Genomic DNA, 20,918 nt, shown 5'->3' on the forward strand with positions numbered 1-20,918 from the left:
GAGCAATGCAGACAGGTTGAGGTCATGGGGTTTTGTCAAATATATCCCCAATTCATAAATCCAATCCCCTCCATAAAGGTCGCAATGGATAAGTGTGACTATATGTCTAATTCATAAAGGGGGATCAAAAGGTGATACAAGTAATTATAGACATGTTAGCTTAACGTCTGTTCCAGGGAAAATAATGGAATCGCTGATTAAAGAAGTAATGAAGGACCATTTGGACAGGCATGCAATTATCCTGCTATCACAGCATCGATTTGTCAAGAGGCAGTCTTATCTAACCAATCTGTTAGGTTACTATGATGCAGTGATTAAATAATTTTGACAACATATACTAAGATTTCAGGAAAACGTTTGATACTGTTGTACATAAAAGACTGCAGTACAAACTGGAGCAATGTGGCATTAAGGGCAAGTTACTGCTAAGGGGATAGTTAAGTGAAAGAAGACAGAGAGTGGTTATAATTGGGCACTGGTCTTCATGGACTAATGTTATTAGTGGAGATCCACAGGGCCTCATTGTTGTATATTTATCAGTGGTATTGATAAAGGTATATCAGGTTTAATGTCTACGTTTGCAGATGATACAAAGGTTGGCAGGGTGGTTAACAGGGTGGTCATCAAGGTGAGCTACTGCAACAAGATCTAGGAAAATTGGGTCGATAGGCTAAGAAACGGCAGGTGAAGTTTAATTTTGAGTTACTGAGTTACTCATCCTTGAGTTACTGCTACCCAAATGCAAGGTATTGCATATGGGTAGCAGTAACTCAAGAGTATCATATCAACTGTGTGGTATTACAGTTGATATGATACAGTAGAGAATGAGAAAGACTTGGGGGTATTTGTGCAGTCATACATGAAATTCTCTGATCAGTGCAGACATGCTGCCAGGATAGCTCATGGGGTTTTGTCAATGATATTCAGAAACTTGATTATCAGAGATAAGGAGATGATTATCCTTTTGTATAAGGCCATGGTTAAGCTGCATCTTGAGTACTGGCCTCATTTCAGGAAGGATGTAGATATATTGGAACAAGTGGAGAGAAGGGCAATTTTACCAAGAAAGGCTTCAGTTCTGCAAATTTCAGCGTCTTGAAATCAGCACCTGGCCAACATTTCAAAAAAAAAAAAAAAAAAAAAAATCTGAGTTACCCTGAGAGAGAGAGAGAGAGAGAGAGAAAACAAGAGTTGAAAGTAGAAGGGAATCACCAAGCAAGAGAAGAATGATGATATCCAGCTCAATACCCTTGGGTGTGCCAAGCCCATGCTCACCAGATGTGAGCCCTTGCCGTTTACGAGATTTTGAGGCATGTCTAAATACTTCACTGTAAAACAAAGTAATGTACTTTAAATGAAAAAAAAAAACCACACACAAACTCTGACTGCTTGATATTAATAATTGATTATAAACATCAATCAATACCAATTTAGTGTTTCAGATTGTTTATAAGAAGTATAAGCAGATGGCAGTGTAGTTATTGAGCTAGCACAGTGAGAAAACAAATTTTATAATCTGAAATTCCAACTGCTATGGTAACTGCGATATTCAATTGGAAGAGAACTAGAGAGAAAAAAAAAAAAAAAAAACTCACTGGCATTAACAATTGAATTGCACATCAGTAAACACTGATGTAGTTTTTCACATTATTTATATGAAGGTTAAACAGATAGCAGTACAGTAATTGCACCAATACAGTGTGAAAACATTCTATAATTGGAAATGACAGTGGCTGCAATATGACTTTAAGTAGTGAAATTTTACAATCTCATTGTAGCTGTGACATTGTACCACAAAGAGTTAATCTCAGTACCTTTTCTAACTAATCCCTCTAAGGCTGTTATATCACCTATTTTATAGCAGTCTGTACCTTAACATTTCCTCCAAGCTTGCTTTTGACATTGACGAACAGCATTTGTTCAACTCATCTACTATTTCTGCTGGTCTTTCTCTGGACCTTCCATTGCAACAAATTAAGGGATTTATTGGATGTACTCTCTTCGTTCTAATGTAAAAGAACTCCTTCTCTCCAGTCTTAATTTTTTTGCTAATGCTTTCACCCATCTTACCTCACAGTGGCTATTTTACATATTCTCCTATAATGTTTGTTATTTGGTTTTTAGGAGCATTAGCAACTAAGGCCATATTGCTCCGGGGGTATGCGGTGGTCATTCCCTGACCTTTCCGCATCCTCCGTATTTGGTGGTGACGGGCTCGAACCCCGGTCTAATCAAGAAGCGTGTGCTACGCACTGCTGCTGCTCCTTCCCACCTCTCCTATAATGCTCGTGCAAATCAGAATCACTTGATTGTAACTGCCCATACTTGTTTCTTTCGCTCGGTCACATCCTTAACCTCACCTGTCATCCATTTTGCCATCTTATAAGGAACTTGATCATCGGTATGAATACATTTGTGGCTTTGAGGATTAAATCCTTGAATTATTCCCATAGCATATTTGTAGCCAACACCAGGCAGTAGTCGCCCCAGTTAATGGAGCCCAAGAAACATCTCATTCCACTATAGTCTTTTTGCTTGATATTAAAGCTCTTGTCTTTATCTTTGATGGCATAGGTTTCTTAAGGTATGATCCGTTTTATGCTATTGTGGTTACTGCCTGTTAACGTTCCCCCTACTGTCAAGTTTTTGACATAGTTATGCTCTTTAGTGAAAAATAGATATAGGATATTAGAGCCCCTTGTACTCTAAGATAGGCTGGGATAAGTTTTTCTAACTCATGTATTAACGACCTTGGTAAAACGCTTCCCACCATTCCCAACACGCTCCATTCAATGCCTCCTGTGGTCTTCCATCAAAAGGATGTCAGAAGGATTTTGACGAATCTTGATGCTAAGAAAGCTCCAGGTCCCGATGGTATTTCTCCACTTGTTCTCAAAACCTGTGCTCCTGAACTTACTCCTATTCTTTGCCACCTTTTTTCACTTTCTTATTCCAAAGGTGTTTTTCCTTCTGCTTGGAATTTTGCTGATATCCAGCCAGTTCCTAAAAAGGGCGACAAATCCCTTCCATCCAATTATCGTCCCATTGCAATTACTTCTACTCTTTCTAAAGTAATGGAGAAATCAATTAACCGCCAATTCTTAAACTACCTAGAAACCTTCCGTCTGATCAACGATCGCCATTATGGATTCTGTCAGTGTCGATCCACTGGTGATATTCTGGCTTGTGTTACCCATTTATGGACTAATTCAATGGAAAGGTTTGGTGAAACACAAGTAGTTGCTCTTGACATCGTAAAGGCTTTCGATCATGTTTGGCATAAAGGTCTTCTAAACAAGCTTCCATCTTATGGTTTGCCAACTGTTTTTAGTAATTGGTTATCCAGTTTTCTCTCTGATGGCTCACTGAGGGTGATGGTAGATGGCTCTCTGTCTTGTAACTTCTCCACTAATGCCGGTGTCCCCCAAGGTTCAGTTCTTTCCCCGACTCTTTTCCTCTTGTATATTAATGAACTTCTATTGACTGGAAATCCTATCCATAGTTTTGCCGATGATAGCACATTGCATTCCACTTTCCATTTTGAGAAACCTTGTCCTGCTCAATCAGCTTCAATTTCTCGAAAATCTGCTACCACTTCCTTAAACGCCGATCTTCAATCTCGCAAAAAAGGATTCTTCTGCTCCTATGCTTATCTTTAGTGACACTCCGATTTCTAGGCAAAATGATATATCTGTTTTGGGGATTACCCTGACTTCTAATCTCTCTTGGCACAAGCACATTACAAATATTGCTTCCTCTGCATCTAAAAAACTTGGTTTTCTTTTTCGCTCTTGGCGTTACTTTTCTTTTTCAAACAGCTGCTCACTCTGTATAAATCGCAAATCTGCCCTACCATGAAATATTGTTCCCACATCTGGGGTGGTGCCCCCAAAACCTCTCTCAGGCTTCTTGATTCCATTCAGAAGGGGGCAGAGTTAGGTTAATTAATGATTCATCTCTAACAGAGTCTCTCAACTCGCTCTCTCATAGACGTAATGTTTCTGCTGCATGCCTCTTCTACAGATACTTCCATGGGCACTGTTCTTCTGAATTGGCTTCTATAATTCTCGCTCTCTCTTTCAAAACAGTCCGAACATGTGCCGCCACCAGCCAACATCCATTTACTGTCCAACTTCAAACTCACAGAACCAACTTTTCATCTTCCTCGTTTATTCATTCAACTGCCGTTTTCTGGAGCAACCTTCCTTCATACGTATTTCCTGAAAATTACAGTCTACAGAAGCTCAAGTCCAATGTCAACAAATACCTTCTTTCGTCTTCTCAACCTCCAACCCAAGCACGGTACTAAGTACTATAGGTCCAATACATCTCGTGTTTGGGGTTTACATAAAAAAAAAAAAAAAAAAAAGTAGCATCTCAGCATGTTCAAAAACTTGTTACATTATAGTGTATTTCCAGTCCACATATTTCAGTCTATAAGAGGTAAGGTTGAAGCCACCCATAACAAGACAATATTACTTGCTAGCCCATTCAGATTTCCTAAAGAGAGTTTTGTCATTTTCATCAGAGTCATTTCAAGTTGCTCTTGCAGGTAGTTGAGGCTGACAGTGTGAATAAATTCAAAGGTAACACTGGATAGTTACCTGCATGAGGAGGGAAGCATATAATTTGTATTTTCTTATCTGCTTGTTGTTTTTTTTTTTTTTTTTTTCCAGTGCAGCAAAAGCCTGTGGCTTCCTTGCACTATATGGTGAATACTATTACTACCTATTAGATTTTCAGCTGTTCTAATTAGTGGATGTCTGGAGCAAAGTCTGTTTATACTTAAATTAGCAAGATGAAGAAATCCCAGAATGCCCAGCAACTGCTGTAACAGAAGTGATTGTTACATTAATCCATGAAGATTGCAGTATTACCACCAAAGAACTAGATGCAGAGCTCCAAATCATTGTAGTCTGTGGAAAACATCATCCATCAACCGTTGCACATGAGTAAAGTGTCTGCTGGATGGGTTCCCAGAGTTTTGACCATTTACCAGAAAGAGAAGAGCACAATGCACAAATGAAATGTTGTCGACGTGCCAGGAAAAGTAAGAGGAGTTTTTGTCATGGCTCATTACCATGAATGAAACCTGGATCCATAATTATGATTCCAAAACTAAACAGATGTCTAAACAATGGAAGCATGCAGAATCACCAACCTCCCAAAAAGGCAAAGGTGCAACCAAGTGCTGGCAAGGTGATGCTGTCAGTTTTCTGGGATCAGCATGGTGTAATACTAACAGATATCCTTCAAAAGTGCTGCTGTGATGGCAAAGTATTATTCCAACTGCCTCACAGCTACATGCTGCTTTAAAAGAAAAGGTGGGGAATGCTGTCAAAAGGTGTGTGCCTGCTCCACGATAATGACACTGCATATTCCTCGAATGCTACAGTGAATGTGGGTTTGAAATATTGCCACATCTTGCTTATTCCTGTGACCATGCATCCTCCGATTTTCTTCCTCTTTCCTGCTCTGAAGTTCTTTCTTCGTGAAAAGCACTTTGCTGCTGCTCATGATGAGTTGATTTCTGCTGTCGAGTCATGGTTTGAAGGGCAGTTGAAGGACTTCTACAAAACTGACTGGAAGTGTATTGAGAGGTGGCAAAAATGTACCATTTTGGCACATTGACAATGTTGAATTCATGGTGTTTGTTTCACCTTCTATCACAACTACTTCTAAACAAATATTTTTTGAACCGTTAATGCATGAAACTTCATAGGTTTGACAACAGGACCAGAAGAAAAGAGCATTACAAGTGGGATAGTGACATAAGTGGGAGTACCATAAAGTTGTGTGTGTGAGAGAGAGAGAGAGAGAGAGAGAGAGAGAGAGAGGGGGGGGGGTAGGTGTGTGCAAGTTTTAAATACCATCAGTGACTCCCATTTTGAAGTTAATCAAACCATTAAGCATTTGAAATTGAAGTATATTTGCTTTGTATTAAAAATTTACATATATATTAGATACTATTAATCACTTCTCTTTTCAAGTTTAATACTGGAGATGTGCAAATGTGACCCCAATCCACAAAGGAGGATCAAAGGGAGACACAGGTAATTACAGACCTGTTAGTTTAACTTCTGTTCCAGGGAAATTAATGAAGGCACTGGTAAAAGAAGCATTGCAGGATCATCTAGACAAGACTTCAGTTATAGCTCGGACACAGCATGGGTTTGTTAAGGGGAAGTCTCGCCTGACTAATTTGATAGGATACTATAATGTAGTCACAAAGGAACTGGATGCAAAGAATAACTTTGATATCATATATTTGGATCTTAGGAAAAGCTTTTGATACTGTTGCACGTGGAAGACTACTGCACAAATTAGAGCAGTGTGGCATTGGAAGCAAATTGCTGCTATGGATAAAGGGATGCTTGAGTGGGAGAAGACAGAGAGTGGTAATCAATGGACACTGCTCTTCGTGGACTAATGTTATTAGTGGAGTCCCTCAGGGTTCAAGTGTTGGGTCCATTGTTGTTTTCTGTATTTATAAATGATATTGATGATGGTATATCAGGCTTAATGTCCAAGTTTCAGATGATACGAAGGTTGGCAGGGTTGTTAATGACAGTACACTGCTGCAACAGGATCTAGAAAAGTTGAGCAGATGGGCTGAGAGGTGGCAAATGAAGTTTAACATTGACAAATGTAAAGTACTACATATGGGAAGCAGTAATCCTATAGTAATGCATCAACTCTGTGCTACCACACTTACAGTGATAGAGAATGAAAAGGACCTGGGGGTAATTGTGCAGGAAGATATGAAGTTTTCTGAGCAGTGCAGACGGTCTGCAAGAGTAGCTCATGGTGTCTTGTCAATGATATACAGGAATTTTTCTAGCAGGGATAAGGAGGTGATTATCCCCTCGTATAAGGCAATGGTCAGGCCACACCTTCAGTACTGTTGGTTGGTTGTTGGGTTTTATTGGCGCATTAGCAACTAAGGCTATAATGCACCCCTTCAGTACTGTATACAGGTCTGGAGGCCTCATTTTAAGAAGGAACGCTGCTGGAACGAGTACAGAGATGGGCAACAAGATTAGTGAATGGAACAAAGGGTTGCTCTTACAAAGAAAGAGCTTAAGTTTTACAAATTACAGTGTCTGGAGACTAGGCACCTGCAAGGTGATCTGATTGAGGTGTATAAAGCCTTGAATGGTGTGATCATGCTCAATGTGGATGGGATTCTTCCTCTTGCTCAGAATAATCGCCTGAGAGGGCATAAATTCAAATTGAGGAAAGACGGTTGTAGGATAGATGTGTGGAAGTTTGCCTTTAGCCAGTGGGTGGTTGATTGGTGGAACTAACTTCCACCTGTCGTTGTAGAAGTTGATAGTGTAAATAGATTCAAGGCAGAACTTGACAAACATTTGGAGCGAGTGGATGGGTGAAATAAGGGTTTTTTTTTTTTTGGCTGATGCTATATAATCTTGCTTTCTTGCATCATGTGCCTTAGCTAATGCTAATCTCTCATATTGTGGAATTAACTTCGCAATGGTCATGGCATGCCTGCATTATCAGGGTACCTGCCCACCCACCGATGAGTGAACCAGCAAGCTCCGAAACACGTCTGGGTGGTGGTGCCCACTGAGAATAAATAACATTAGTCTCCTCTACTAGAGAAGAGTTATTCATTCGAAGTAGTGCAATACCTGGTATCTCGTGAAGGTAGCCACAATATGACATATAATCAAACGATGCCGTTACACTACTTATGTAGTTAAATTTATGGGTAAACTATAATGTATTTACACCAATATTATATAACTAAATAAAATGCATATTATGCAAAAACTGATGATAATACTGTCAGATTAATGATTGAAGTTTGTTGATAACAAACTTGAATCAGAACACAGTACTCACAAGGCATCATTTGCCAAAGTTTTTTGAAAAAATAAAATTTTCAAGATAGTGGCACCTTTGCAGTCATGCACCAATGTAGAAATGTGATCTGTGATCCGATTTTTGAATGCAGAGGGAATAAAACCTACTGAAATTTATCACACATTGTTGGCTTGGTATGGTGAAGTGCATGAGTCAACACCAAGCTTACAATTGGATGTGCTGAGAATCTCCTTGACCAAGCAAGAACACAGTGCTGTGACACCAGATGTTATAGCAGAAGTGCAAGAACTCATACCAGGAAACCACAACATTATTGAAAAAATTGCTATGGCATGTAAGATTAGTATCAATTCAGCAAGTGCTATTCTTGGTATGGAGTTGTACCTTCAAAAGGGGTGACCTCCACTACGATAAATGCAAGTTGGTTCCAACTATCAACCACCCACTGGCTAAAGGCGAATTTCCGCACATCTATTCTACAATTGTCTTTCCTCAATTTGAATTTATGCTCCCTCAGGTGAGTAATCTGTGCAAGAGGAAGAATCCCATTAGCATTGAGCTTGCTCATTCAATTCAATACCTTATACACCTAAATTAGATCACTTCACAGGTGTCTAGTCTCCAGAAGTTAAGCCTTTCTTGGTAACACCTACCCTTTGTTCCACTCACCAATCTCATTGGCCTTCTCTATACTCGTTACAGCAGCTCAATATCCTTTCTAAAATGAGGCCTCCCGACCTGTATACAGTACTCAAGGTGTGGCCTGACCATTGCCTTATAAAAGGGGACAATCATCCCCTTGTCCCTGATAGCAAAATTCCTGTATATCATTGACAGACACCATGAGTTACCCTTGCATCCTTTTGCATTGTTCAAAAAACTTTGTATTTGACTGCACAAATTCCCCCAGATCCTTTTCATTCTCCACTACCCTGATGTAGTACCAACCAGTTGATATAATACTCTAGGGTTACTGCTACCCATATGCAGTACTTTAAATTTGTCAATATTAAACTTCAGTTGCCACTTCTCAGCCCATCTGCTCAACTTTTCCAGATCCTGTTGCAGTAGCATACCTGCCAACTTTCATATCATGCGCAAACTTAGACATTAATCCTGATATACCTGGATATTAATCCTGGGACCAACAATGGGCCCAACAATGAACCCTGGGGGACACCACTAATAACATTAGTCCACAAAGAGCAGTGTTCATTGATAACCATTCTCTGTCTTCTCCACACTCAACTATCCTTTTATCCATTGTAGCAACTTTCCCTTAATGCCATGCTGCTCCAATTTGTACAGTAGTCTTCCATGTGCCACGGTATCAAAAGCTTACCTAAAATCCAAGTATATGATATCAAAATTATTCTTTGAATCCAATTCCTTTGTCACCACATCATAGTATCCAGTCAAATTTGTCAGACAAGACTTCCCCTTAACAAACTCATGCTGTGTCTGAACTATAACTGTAGTCTTGTCTAGATGATCCTGCATCACTTCCTTAACCAGTGACTCCACTATTTTCCCTGGAACAGAAGTCAAACTAAAAGGTATGTAATTACCCACGTCATTCTGTGATCCCCCTCTGTGAATTGGGGACACATTTGCATATCTCCAGTCCATGGGAACCTCCCGAGAGTCTAAGGAAGCTTTCATAATTATGGCTTACTTCGTTTAATATAACTGGATAGGTCCCATCCACCCCCAGGTGCCTTCCTTATGTTTAACTTCAACAATTTCATCTCCACTTTGAATACCCTCCTTGAATTCATGTGTAAATGTAGGTAGATGCAAAATACTTATTCAGTTTATCAGCTATCTGAGCATGATCATCAATAGTCAAACCATCTATGTTAAGTGGACCAATCTGATTCATCCCTTTCCTTATAGTTTATATAAGTAAAGAACTCTTTGCTGTTTTTCTTTGCATCCTTTGCCAAAGATTTCTTGTAATCTGCCTTCACTTGCAGACTAGCTTATATCTGCCAATGTGTCGCCTGATAATTTATATGCATCCCATGCATTTTTCTTCTTGTTACAAGCGGCATTAATTCATCTGATATCCATTTAGGCCTAACATTGAACAGTACTTCTTAGTCGGTATGAAAAGCCTAGCACTCCCCAAGATTAATTCCCTGAAAGCCTCCCATTTAAAATTCACCGTTGGTCACATCATCAGTTGATCCCACTGTATAGAATTTAAAAACTCAGACCACTGTAGTCACCTTTATCAAAGCAAAAACCCTTCCCCTTACCCCCTGATGGTAGTTACATCTTTAAGTAAATCTCACGTCAGTACACTGTGATCGCTGCAACCTAGTGGTTCCTTTATCTGCAGATTCTTAACAGACGAAGAATCACTGCTGATAATCAGATCAAGAGTATTACTCCCTAAGGTTGCATCTCGGACATATTACTGAAGAAAATAGTCATCCAATAAATCCACAAAAGTCTTGCTAGTGTGCAAGTGACCAATCCACAAGTTCCAGTCAATATCTGGAAAGTTAAAATCCCCCACAATAACACAATCTTATTTGCTGGCACATACTATTTCTCTGCACAATTGCTCATTATACTCATCAGATTTATTAGGCCTATAACATACACCTACTCTCATTTTCCCATTCTCAGTGCTTATGTCACACCACACTAACTCAACATTGCATTGTCCACCAATGTCAATTGGATGCACATTGTACTCTCCAATTCTGCACTGTTTATATCCGTGTGGCACCACATCTCTGATATCCCAACAATATCCGCTTTTGATGTCTTGACTAGCACTTCAAATTCATCAAATTTATTTACTATACTCCTAGCATTGGTGTACATACACCTATTCTTACTCTTCTTTACTCTAACACAACCCACGTATTTACTTGTTCCATGATGACTCCCAGCAGCCTTCAAATCCCCAGTACCTTGCTTTGCAGGCTGCTGCTCATTCCAATAGAAGTAGTGAAAGAATCACTTTCACCTCTTCCTGTGGCTACCGTTAATCTATTAGTCTGTGAATCCCTCCAAGCTGGTAGTTTTCCGAACCGCCTAACACTGCCTCAATATCATCAGCAAATATTCTTGCACCCTTTCTATTTAATTGATTGTATCCTATCCCTCTAGAAACAATCTCTCCTGTTATGTTAATAAGCACAGACCATGCTGGGAAAAATTCTACCCCACGAACTTTGCGCAAACTCTCCAGGGCCAACTTTATTGACAAGACTCTCATTCTATACTCCCTCCTATCATGTTTGGGTAGAATTGCAGACACTTAATTTTAACTCGCAACTTTTTTCAACACTGACCTGTACTTGTTAAGTAAGTCTGCAGATCTCCTAGTCTTAACATCATTAGTGCTGAGTGTAGAACAATATCACCCATTGTGCCCTTAAAAGATATATGCTCTACAGCGTCTTCATCTTTTGCCCCTGGCAGACATACCCTGGTCCTACCCCGCCTATCCTTTTTGCACAATATATTTCCCGTCTCCCTGACAATAGTCATCGACAATAACTAGCTTCTGTGGGACCAGTGCCTTCTGCCCCGAAGGTTGCTACTGTGTTGTCGGATGATCATGTGCTAGCTCTGGCATAGGTGTGGGCAGCTGAGAGCTTGATAGGTCCCCCAATGTAAGTACTTCAAGGGCATCTACCTTGTCCTTCAAGCTCTCATAAAGGCCCATACTTCTTCTTCAAACTGCTTACACCTAACTTCTTTACACTGCTTACATCAAGCACACACAAAGATATCCCCCTTGGCAACATCATGTCCCGCCCCAGAAAGTTCTGTAAACATTTCACAAATTGCACATTTCTTTAGGCTGTGATGCATTAGAGAATCACTCTCTTCGCTTCTCCAACGTGCCACAGCACTCTCGCTACTTTGTGCACGTTGCTTTGGTGCTCCAGTCTGGGGTATGATTTCCGTTTAAATACGATTTAATTAATTAACAATGAAAATTAATAATGTTAATAAATTTAATTTACTATACTATACTTGATTATACAATACTATACTAAGCTAATGCAGTAATACGTATTCCACTATATAGTTTTACGTTATACTTTAGCTATCAAATTCAAGATATACGTTATCAAGTTACGCTATTCTGTAACGATCATAATGCTAAATTAGTTATATTTAGGGGCACCGATGCTAAAGGCCACTAAATTATATAATTCTTATATTACAAATCTCAACAAAAAATTATAAAAGATTTTTTTTAATTAATAAGTGACTTTAAATAATAATTGTTAATTATTATTTTAAGTCACTTAAGTAATGGGGAAGAAAATTAAAATTAAATTTTTAATAATTTTGGATAGAAATTAAATTTATAATTTTTGATGATTTATAATTATAATTATTTTTTTTTTTTTGTTAAATATTATACATTTAAATAACAATTTGTTGAATCATTCTCTTTAGATGGGTGACAGAAAAAATACTTTCTGGTGCAGCCTAGCGAAAAAGAAATTTAGAAAAAGAGGAGAGCATAAAATAAGTTACTACTTCAATCTTGCGATTTTTTGAACCAACATCTCAAAAAGTCAAAAAACTGGAGAATCATCACAATCACAGTTAGATACTTTCTATGATGACAAAATCAGCGAGGAACAAAACACTCAAAATTCCATAGTAAATTGCTTTTTGGAAAACCAATCACCTATTGAAGAAATTTCATCAAAAGTTGAATGTACGACAGGAACCTTTACCGGTGATACTCCAGATATGATTAGTAAATGTTTCAAAAATGATATGCACAATCCAGGGTTATGGCCAAAATTGTTAACGAACAGTATTAGAATGTTTTTAGTAGAACTCGATCTAGAACAAGTTCACATTACAACTTTCCTTTAGATGATAAGAATAGGTCATATTCTACAGAATATTATTAAAAACAATTAAATGATGGGGAAAAAATTCTTAGAAGCTGATTATTATATTCAAAGTCAAAAAATTTTGTCTTTGTTGCAAACTATTTCACGTTGTTGTAAACTACGGTGTATTTACACCAATATTGTATAGTCAATTTCAACCCATAACATATTATGCCTTGTGCATTAAGGCTTCAAAATAAAACATGTACATACGAATTAAACTTGTCTTCATTAACTTTTCAGTGACTGATGAGAAAACAATTGATGTAAAAGGCCTAAAGGGTGGCAAATTATTTCTTCGCGCTCAGGCGGCAAACACCCTTGGCGCGTCCCTGGTTATATCCTTAGCTAAATACAAAAGATGTATGCCCAAAAAAGTGATTAAAACCTTCAAAATACTTATTTATTACAATAAAAACCCTACTGTTCATCTATGCTATGATATTCCAGCCAAAACACCAATATGACAGTGGTAAGAGTAGAGTTGTAACTTACAAAGTCACCAGCTAAATTTTAAAAAATAGGCTACTAAGCCTATTTAATCTATTTGTAAAACACAAATTAATATGTTAACTAATCAAAAAAATACAACAGATATATATACAATTCAAACCTTACTATTCTTCTGAGCTACTGGTTATGCTACAATATTCCCGCCTAAAACACCACTACGATAGCAGTAGGAGTAGCAAGTTGTAACTTACAAAATCAATTGCTAAATTTAAAAAATAAGCTAATAAATGCCACTAAGCTTATTTACTCTATTTATAAAACACAAATTAATATGCTAACTAATAAAAAATACGATAAAATTTCAATGAAAACTTATCGGCTTGCAGCAGCTACAGAAGTCTACGTCTTCACCTTTTAATGTCTTTTTAGATCACAGTGACTGGAGATGAATCGCAAGTGCACTATTACACATCAGAAAGCAAATGCACAAGTTCAGAGAGTCACCATACAAGTTTCACTTGACTCAAGAAAGCCTGTAACCAAGCATCATCCAGAAAAACATCACCCACTCTATTCTGGAACATTATCTGTAGATGGGAGAAACAGAGATATGTGACAACTATTGCTATATTCTTCCAAACCATTTAAAGTCAGCAATTTAAAAGAAACACGATGGTTTGCTGTCCCCAGGTGTGTTCTGCAGCCAGATAATACTCATTCTCATATCATCCATCTAGAGTGAAACATATACATGATATGATGTTTGAGGTATTGCCCCTTATTACATACTCAGTAGACTGAGCTCCATGTGATTTTCGTCCTTTATCGGCAAACTAAGTGACATAATAAGAGGCTATCGCTTATTGTCAGATAAAGAAGTCAGGGCAGTAGGCCAGGAACGGCCACAACATTAACCGCAAACATTCTTTTCTCAAGGAATCCAGGCATCAGCACAGCACTGAACATAATGGGAAATATAATAAAGAGATTTTTTTATTTATTTTATAGTTTTCAATTTGAATGATCTTTACATTAATACTATTAATCTGAATTAAACTATTAAACTGGAAACCTGAATTCAAGTTTATAAAACATAAAAGGTGTAAATTTTTAATATTTCTGTGGTAGTGATACAAATCAAATTATAACTATGATATGCACATCTTATTCTGCTTAATTAAAATTATAAATCTGCTGTGCACAGTAATTCCCATACAGGTGTTGTAACCAAAACGGTCACGGCACTTCAAGAGTCTTTTTCACATATACAGAGTGGTCCATAAGTAAGAAAACATGTTTCACTGTAAATAGCAACACTATTTTAATTAATAATAGCAAAACATAAAAGCGAAAAAAATATAAATAAATAAAAAGCAATACATAATCTTAATTATTATTATTATTTTTTTAAATTTGCTTAATATGGCCACAATTTTGGTGTTTACAAAATTGCAGCCTTTTGAACACGAACGGAAATGTTCTTAAATTCTTAAACCATTGACTGCTGAAACTCCAACAGAGACTTGTGCTTATTACGAAATACATTATCTTTTAAGCAACTCCACAAAAAGTAATCACAGGTGTTTAGCATTAGCATTAGTAGAGGCATTTGATGCAAGAAAGCAAGCTTATGCAGCATCAGCCAAAAAAAAAAAAAAAAAAACCCCACTTCCACTTCACCCCTCTGTTCGTTCAAAATACCTGTCCAGCTGAGCCTTAAACTTATTTAGGCTATCAACCTCCACCACAAGGGATGGAAGTCTGTTCCACCAACCAACCACCCGCTGGCTAAAGGCAAATTTCCGCACGTCTATCCTACATCTGTCTTTCCTCAATTTGAATTTATGCCCTCTCAGGTGATTTTTCTGAGCTAGAGGAAGAATCCCATCAGCATTGAGCATGCTTAAACCATTCAAGGCTTTATACACCTCTATCAGATAACCTCGCTGGTGCCTAGTCTCCAGACACTGTAATTTGCAAAACTTAAGCCTTTCTTCGTAAGAGCACCCCTTTGTTCCATTCACTAATCTTGTTGCCCTTCTCTGTACTCGTTCCAGCAGCTCTACATCCTTCTTGAAATGAGGCCTCCAGACCTGTATACAGTACTCTAGGTGTGGCCTGACCATTGCCTTATACAATGGAATAATCACCTCCTTATCCCTGCTGGAAAAATTCCTGTATATCATTGACAATACTCCATGAGCTACTCTTGCAGCCCGTCTGCACTGCTCAGAGAACTTCATATCTGCCTGCACAACCACCCCCAAGTCCCTTTCATTCTCTACCACTGTCAGTGTAGTACCACAGAGTTGATACGTTGTTCTGGGGTTGCTGTTTCCCATGTGTAGTACTTTACATTTGTCAATGTTAAACTTCATTTGCCACCTCTCAGCCCATCTGCTCAACCTTTCCAGATCCTGTTGCAGCAGCATAGTGTCAGTAGTCTCCTTGACAACCCTGCCAACCTTTGTATCGGCTGCAAACTTGGACATTAAGCTTGATATACCATCATCAATATCATTTATAAATACAGAAAACAATAATGGACCCAACACTGAGCCCTGAGGGACTCCACTAATAACATTAGTCCACGATGAGCAGTGTCCATTGATTACCACTCTCTGTCTTCTCCCCCTCAACCACCCCTTTATCCATAGCAGCAACTTGCCTCCAATGCCACACTGCTCCAATCTGTGTAGCAGTCTTCCATGTGCAACTCTTATGAAGAAGGGCTTAAGTAAATTCAAATTGAGGAAAGACAGTTGTAAAATTGATGTGCAGAAATTTGCGTTTAGCAAGAGTGTGGTTGATAGCTGGAACAAACTTCCATCTGTCGTTGTAGAAGTTGACAGCTTAAATGAATTCAAGGCAGAACTAGACAAACATTTGGAGCGAATGGATGGGTGAAATGGGAAAGTTTTTTTTTTTGGCTGATGCTGTATAAGTTTGCTTTCTTGCATCATATGTCTCTGATAATGCTATTGTTCATGCACTGATTTACTTTGTGTGCAAGATTTCAGATCTTTGATCTTTTATTGCTTAGTTTATTGGATTTTGTTATTTTTTTTTTTTGAAGTTATTGTGTTTATTTGAATGAGTAAGTGAATTTTTTTGAATTTTATAATTTAAAATGACAGTTCATAATACATCAATTTATAGCATAATACATATTAATGCTGGAGTAATTAGGTGTATTCTTATTATACTTATGTATTTCTTATTATTGTGATGCTAATGAGATATATAGCTGTATATATCTCAGTATTTATAATTTAAAATTTAACTAAAGCCATGCCTCAGATTAGAGCAGCAATGCAAAGGGCTCAATCTCACTACTACGAGCCCTTTCCATTGCTGCTTCTAATTCTTTCTTTTGGCTTAAGGAAGAACTTTTCATGGTAGTCTTACAAATCAGGATCTTATTGCTTACACTGCATGTGGCACGGACGAGGAATTAACTGTAGTGGGACATAAGGGATACAGAAGGTGCCCTTGAGTTTTTAAAGCAAACAGATTAACCTGAAATTAAGAATTCTGAATGATAAATTTGAGTTCTTAAATTAAAGGCTGATAACATAAACCTATACAGTGTTTCCAATAGTCACATCAGACTATTTTCAGGGAAATAGGAAATATATCATGAAAAAAGGGAATATATCATAGCAAAACTGAGAATAGGAGTGTGCTATAGGCATAATGATTATAGCACACTCCTGGAATACGACCTGTGTATAACTGGAAGGAGAATAGTTAATGCCATTTTAGATGAGTTAATATCTTTTAAGGGCACATAAGGCAATGATGTTGTACAATATAGATGCCAGTGATAATAAGAACTAGCAGTACCCCTTAAGAAAATTTTGCAATTGATAACAGTTTTTCTCTAGCTGCCCTAAAGAAATGTATTTAGTGTTTCATTGTGAGCAGGTAAGCCAATACTTGTAGAATCCTTTCTTATTTCTTTAAAATAAAACTATTCTTTCTTTTAAGGTAGGCAGCACTAGTAGAGAAAATTGGTCTGTTCTGTAAAATAAAACTATTCTGATTTTTACTATTCCGAATTTTTATATTTTCCCATGTTTCTGCACACATAGGAAGAAATATCTTCAATTTGAGACCAAAGTGGTTAGGCCTGTTGTACGCAATGGCAACAGCTGGCTGTACCCATTGCAGCGGAGTTTTATTATTATTAAAATTTTTTTTTTTTTTTTTCGTTACAAAGTACACGATTGTGCGAATGTGCAATTGTTAATCAGGAAAAAATGCCTTATCAACTTAGACAACTGTTTGTTTAATAGTTAACATCTTCCTGTGGCTCCACCTATGAAGTGAATGTTGAACTATTCTCGTCTATAATACAAAACTGGTCCGTTCCATAAAATAAAACTATTCGGAATTTTTTAATTTTGACAACTTTCTGCACATCTAGGAAGAAATATCTTCCATCTGAGACCACTTCCAGCCCAATCGGTTAAGCCTATCATTCACACTAACTGTCGAAAGAAAACAAACGGCTTCTGTATTAAATATACAGATAGTTGATCTGAGTATATTTACTTCACAGATATGAGGCACTGTTGAGAAAAATTTGCAAGGACTGAATTTTAAAGTATCTGGAACTTTGCCCAGGCATGGTAGGAGAAGTACGAGTCCTGGAGGGCTTGTTAACAAGGGGGAATGTTTTTACAAGGACAGGATACACTTAAATAAAAGGAGTGCAATAATATTTGATGTTAGGTGAAGTGAAAAAAACTGCAAGTTTGGGGGAATAACACACAAATAACAGACCAATGGCAGCCCCAAGTAGAGGTGAAACTGTGTTTTGCAGTGCTTCTATTCAAACATCAAGTATCCTGGCAGGTAGGTGGGATTGGCGATTACAAGGCCTTCTGGCCCAATGGAACAAACAATTATGTCGGCCGTGTTAGAGTTATTAAGAGCACAAAGAAGCACAACACACATTCTTACTTATATTCAGCATTTTGGTTTGGAACTAATTCTAGGGGCATCATAAGTAAATTTTATGAATTTGAAATATTAGTTAATCCATCAAATGCAGACATTTATTTTAGGAATATGGTACCACTGTGACATTTGGGGGGGGGGGAGAAGAATTTGAATAGTTGGTATGATATGTATAAAGGTCCTTTTTCATTATTATTTTTAAGCCACTGGAGCTTATTGCTCTTGTCTGTATTACATGTTTTTGTATGTAGAAGCATGTACTCAGAAGCTGATTTGCATGTTGAAAAACTCAGGAAGAAAAATCCCACCTGAGATCAGCTAACTACATCCTCAAAACTGAATAGGACTTTAGAAATTGCTCCGGTCATTGACAAAAATCAAACAGACATCTTCAAATCAGCAGAAACGGTGATGTATTGTGCTGACCAAACTGGCACAGTTTGGTCAGCACAATACATTAGTCTAAATTAAGACTGTACAATGACAGGATGTAGGGGGGGGGAGTTTAAGTTCTATGTCAAGAATCATGGAGATTCTAAAACAGCACATCTAATTGACATGAGCTGCCAGTATAATTGCTGGGTCAATTCATTGTGATATAAACATCAAGAAAACAAAATTACATTTATGTTATAGACCATATCACTGTGATTACTACAATGAACACCTATACAGACAAATAGAGTGGGCCTATTCAGACATCTATACAGACAAATCAGAATGCTTTACCATGAGAAATTTTAACTTTCTGAACATTGATTGGAATTTATTGGCTGGTTGTCACTTAGTAGCAGAATATTTCTGGATTTACTGGATGACTGTTTACTACAGCAACATGTTAGGGAGGCAACAAGAGAAAGTAATACCCTTAATGTAATTATCAGCAATGACTTTTCATGTATTAGAAATCACCAGATAAAGAAGCAACCATGTGGTTGCTTCTTTATCTGGTGATCACAAAATAAGATCATAGAATCTTCAGGTAAAAGGAACCATGGTAAAGAAAAGTGATTCCACTTTTGCAAAGGAGTTTACTTTCATCCCTGTATGAATACAGTCATATTCATTTTTGCTTTGACCTGATAACAGAATCTCAAAGTGGATTCAAAAATGCCAACAATAAATAATCAGTAAACTCTGTAAAATCCAGCAAATTCAGGGATTGAGAGGTGCTGAATTTTAAAATATTTTGGATTTCATAGGCATGCTTAGTGGCTGAGCAATTTTAGAGAATGCTCTTCAGTGAATTTTAAACAAAAAGCACTGAACTTATTTACATATGTAAATAAGTTCATGCAGGATTTAAACTGCATGGATAAGGATTTTTTTGGATTTTTTTTCTGCTGTAAAAATTAAGGCTATTGCCTTAATTTTTACAGCAGAAAAAAAAAACTTGCTTTGTAATGAATTGCACTAGTATTGACTGGTTGTCAAACATATGGGCTCACAGATGGGTTAATTAGCCATTTATTTAAAAGATGATATTGCCTCACAGCAATATCATCTTAATTTAAACAAAGTTATTCATGAAATCTGTTTCGGGAATAACTGGTCCTTCATCAGATATTTCTTTTTCAATTTCTTCTATCCTTGTATGAATGAATGAACTGTGTGTGTTTGTGAGCGTTATGGATGTACTGTCAACTTTGGATGATGTGGGACATTGGCATCTTTGAGTTGGGTCATTTTTTGCTTCTGCATATGCAGGATCTGCTAGCCCCACAGAACTTACACTATTACCTGTGCAGGGGGGGGGGATTTGGTCAATTAAGGGTTGTACATGAACAGCTGTGGACCATCTCATGGCAAGGATGGGTAATGGGAAGTAGCCTTTCTGGTAGCAAGGCAGCTGGAAAAAACACACACACCCCCCTCTCAAATACAGCACTACACTAATTTTTTTTTTTTTATGAAAACCCCAAACACGAGAGGTATTAGAACCTATAGCACTTTTGGGTTGGAGGTTGAGAAGACGAAAGAAGATATTTGTTGACATTAGACTTGAACTTCTGTAGACAGTAATTTTCAGGAAATATGTATGAAGGAAGGTTGTTCCAGAAAACAGCAGTTGAATGAATAAACGAGGAAGATGAAAAGTTGGATCTGTGAGTTTGAAGTTGGCCTCAACAATGGCCCCTGTATGCGCACTATTTGGACTCCCTCCAGTCACTACCTGGCAGAGTAGAGGTAGCAAGACTATACACTAGCTGATCCGGAAGCCTCCTAAAGAGTTACCAATAGGTTCAGTCTGGTGTACTAACTAGCGACCACTCTGCGAACACCGTTTTAGAGCTGTACCCTCGAAATGTAAGGAAGATTGGATCTCGCCATGATGTTCATCATAACCTCAAAAGTCATCAGCCATGCTGCATGATGGAAGAGATGGGGAAGGGTTGACTGGAACTTAGCTCTGGAGACTAAACACGGGTTCCACCACTTCAAGCCTCCAATAAGCAAAGTGGTGGTATTTCACCGGTTGATGAGAGTCATCTCCCACCTAGTAAGCCATTTTACAATGTTCTGTGGTGCAGCGCACAAGAGCAGCCTGGAACTAGCATTCAGTTGCCATCCACATAAGATACAACACATTGAAAACAGCAGTTGAATGGAGTTTCAACACAGCACATTATAAATGGAGTTTAACTACTTCTGGATGCAAAAACAGATGAAAGGGCAAGAAAATCCTGCAAGCATCTTATAAAGAAATTCTTTTTTTTTTTGCATTGATTTTTAAAGACAAATGCGATTGCTAATACAAGTGAATGC

At 37.8% G+C, this 20,918-nt stretch overlaps 1 protein-coding gene across 4 annotated transcripts in view; it reads right to left on the reverse strand.

The window, feature by feature from the left end:
* The window catches only part of LOC150080903 (syntaxin-binding protein 5-like), a 795,970-nt gene that overhangs the window by 231,498 nt on the left and 543,554 nt on the right, over window positions 1-20,918 (reverse strand). The window contains exon 22 of one of the 4 annotated variants that reach the window (XM_090381037.1): window positions 3,350-3,389. The exons of the other annotated variants lie outside the window; for them this stretch is intronic. Within the exon in view, the coding sequence (XP_090237163.1) occupies window positions 3,350-3,389 (40 nt within the window). The remainder of the gene's footprint in view (window positions 1-3,349; window positions 3,390-20,918) is intronic. 4 annotated transcript variants of the gene reach the window in all.

Source organism: Mastigoproctus giganteus, chromosome 9 (genome assembly GCF_048544385.1).
Source record: "Mastigoproctus giganteus isolate SK-2022 chromosome 9, ASM4854438v1, whole genome shotgun sequence".
NCBI classification, from domain to species: Eukaryota; Metazoa; Arthropoda; class Arachnida; order Uropygi; family Thelyphonidae; genus Mastigoproctus; species Mastigoproctus giganteus.